The following is a 988-nucleotide window of genomic DNA, read 5'->3' on the forward strand; positions in this document are numbered from 1 at the left end:
AAATCACCACCACATTAAGCTGTGCAGAATGTGTTTCAGAGTGGATCAGTTTTCAAGACCATTTTTTGAGATTTTAGTTGTAATAGGACTTCCACCTATGTCCAAAATAGGAATAAAATCTGCAAGAAGGCTGTTTGGACACACGAGCAATGACTATACAGCTGTACTTAATACAACATACTTACTGAAGTTGTCCTCTGTAATCTGTTGTCTGTTAGTAGTTGTGATAACAAAATTCTCTCTGGAAGAGATGCCAAATGCCTACATGATAAAAAAAGATTTAAAAAGGACAGTTACCCTACAAAGCACAGATTAAAAAGGAAGTCTCCTTTCAACATGTTTTGTCACAAATCACTGTATTATGGTCAAATTTACAACACAGTATTAAGGATAAAGAATTTTGACTGTATTCTTTTTATTCTTATTCCAAGTCATTTTCACTTCTTTTACTTGTTTACATACGCTCTAGTGCAGAACTTTTAACTTTTCCTACCTAACTTAAAGATGGTCTTAGCCAACTGGGCAAGGTACCTGGACTCTTTCCAATCTATTCACAACTTCCTTGGAAGTGCAGGGCCCAAAAATGGACACAATGGGTGCTGACAGAAGTGGTGTTTGTTGTGCAATTCGCCCCCTGAAAGCACTCTATAGATGTGGCCTGATGGAAGTGCATGGCTGCAGAGTGCTTTAAAAAGTGCCCGATTGTGCAACAAATTACCCCCCATCTAATGAGGGTTCAGATGAAGGCCCTCCAAAGTGGAGCATCTCCATTAACTTCTGATTGTCCAGTGCGCTGTTTGCAGGATGGGAGTGGGGAGAAGGACGGGGAGGGAGCTCTGGGCTGGGGTTTACACAGCCCAAGCTGAAAGGGAGGCAAGTGGACTGGAGCCCTACCTGCCTTGCAGCCCCCGCCCTCCCTCAAGCGCCCTCTGCCTCCAGCTCAGGCTGGGTAAACCCCAACTTAAAACTCCCTCCCCCCTGACTTCTC

At 43.6% G+C, this 988-nt stretch overlaps 1 protein-coding gene across 1 annotated transcript in view; it reads right to left on the reverse strand.

Moving 5' to 3' along the window:
- Positions 1 to 988, reverse strand: part of SMCHD1 (structural maintenance of chromosomes flexible hinge domain containing 1) — a 188,403-nt gene that overhangs the window by 148,262 nt on the left and 39,153 nt on the right. The window contains exon 2 of the mRNA XM_019525875.1: positions 186 to 261. Within this exon, the coding sequence (XP_019381420.1) occupies positions 186 to 261 (76 nt within the window). The remainder of the gene's footprint in view (positions 1 to 185; positions 262 to 988) is intronic.

Source organism: Gavialis gangeticus, unplaced genomic scaffold, assembly GCF_001723915.1.
Source record: "Gavialis gangeticus isolate Ggan-Ray unplaced genomic scaffold, GavGan_comp1, whole genome shotgun sequence".
NCBI classification, from domain to species: Eukaryota; Metazoa; Chordata; order Crocodylia; family Gavialidae; genus Gavialis; species Gavialis gangeticus.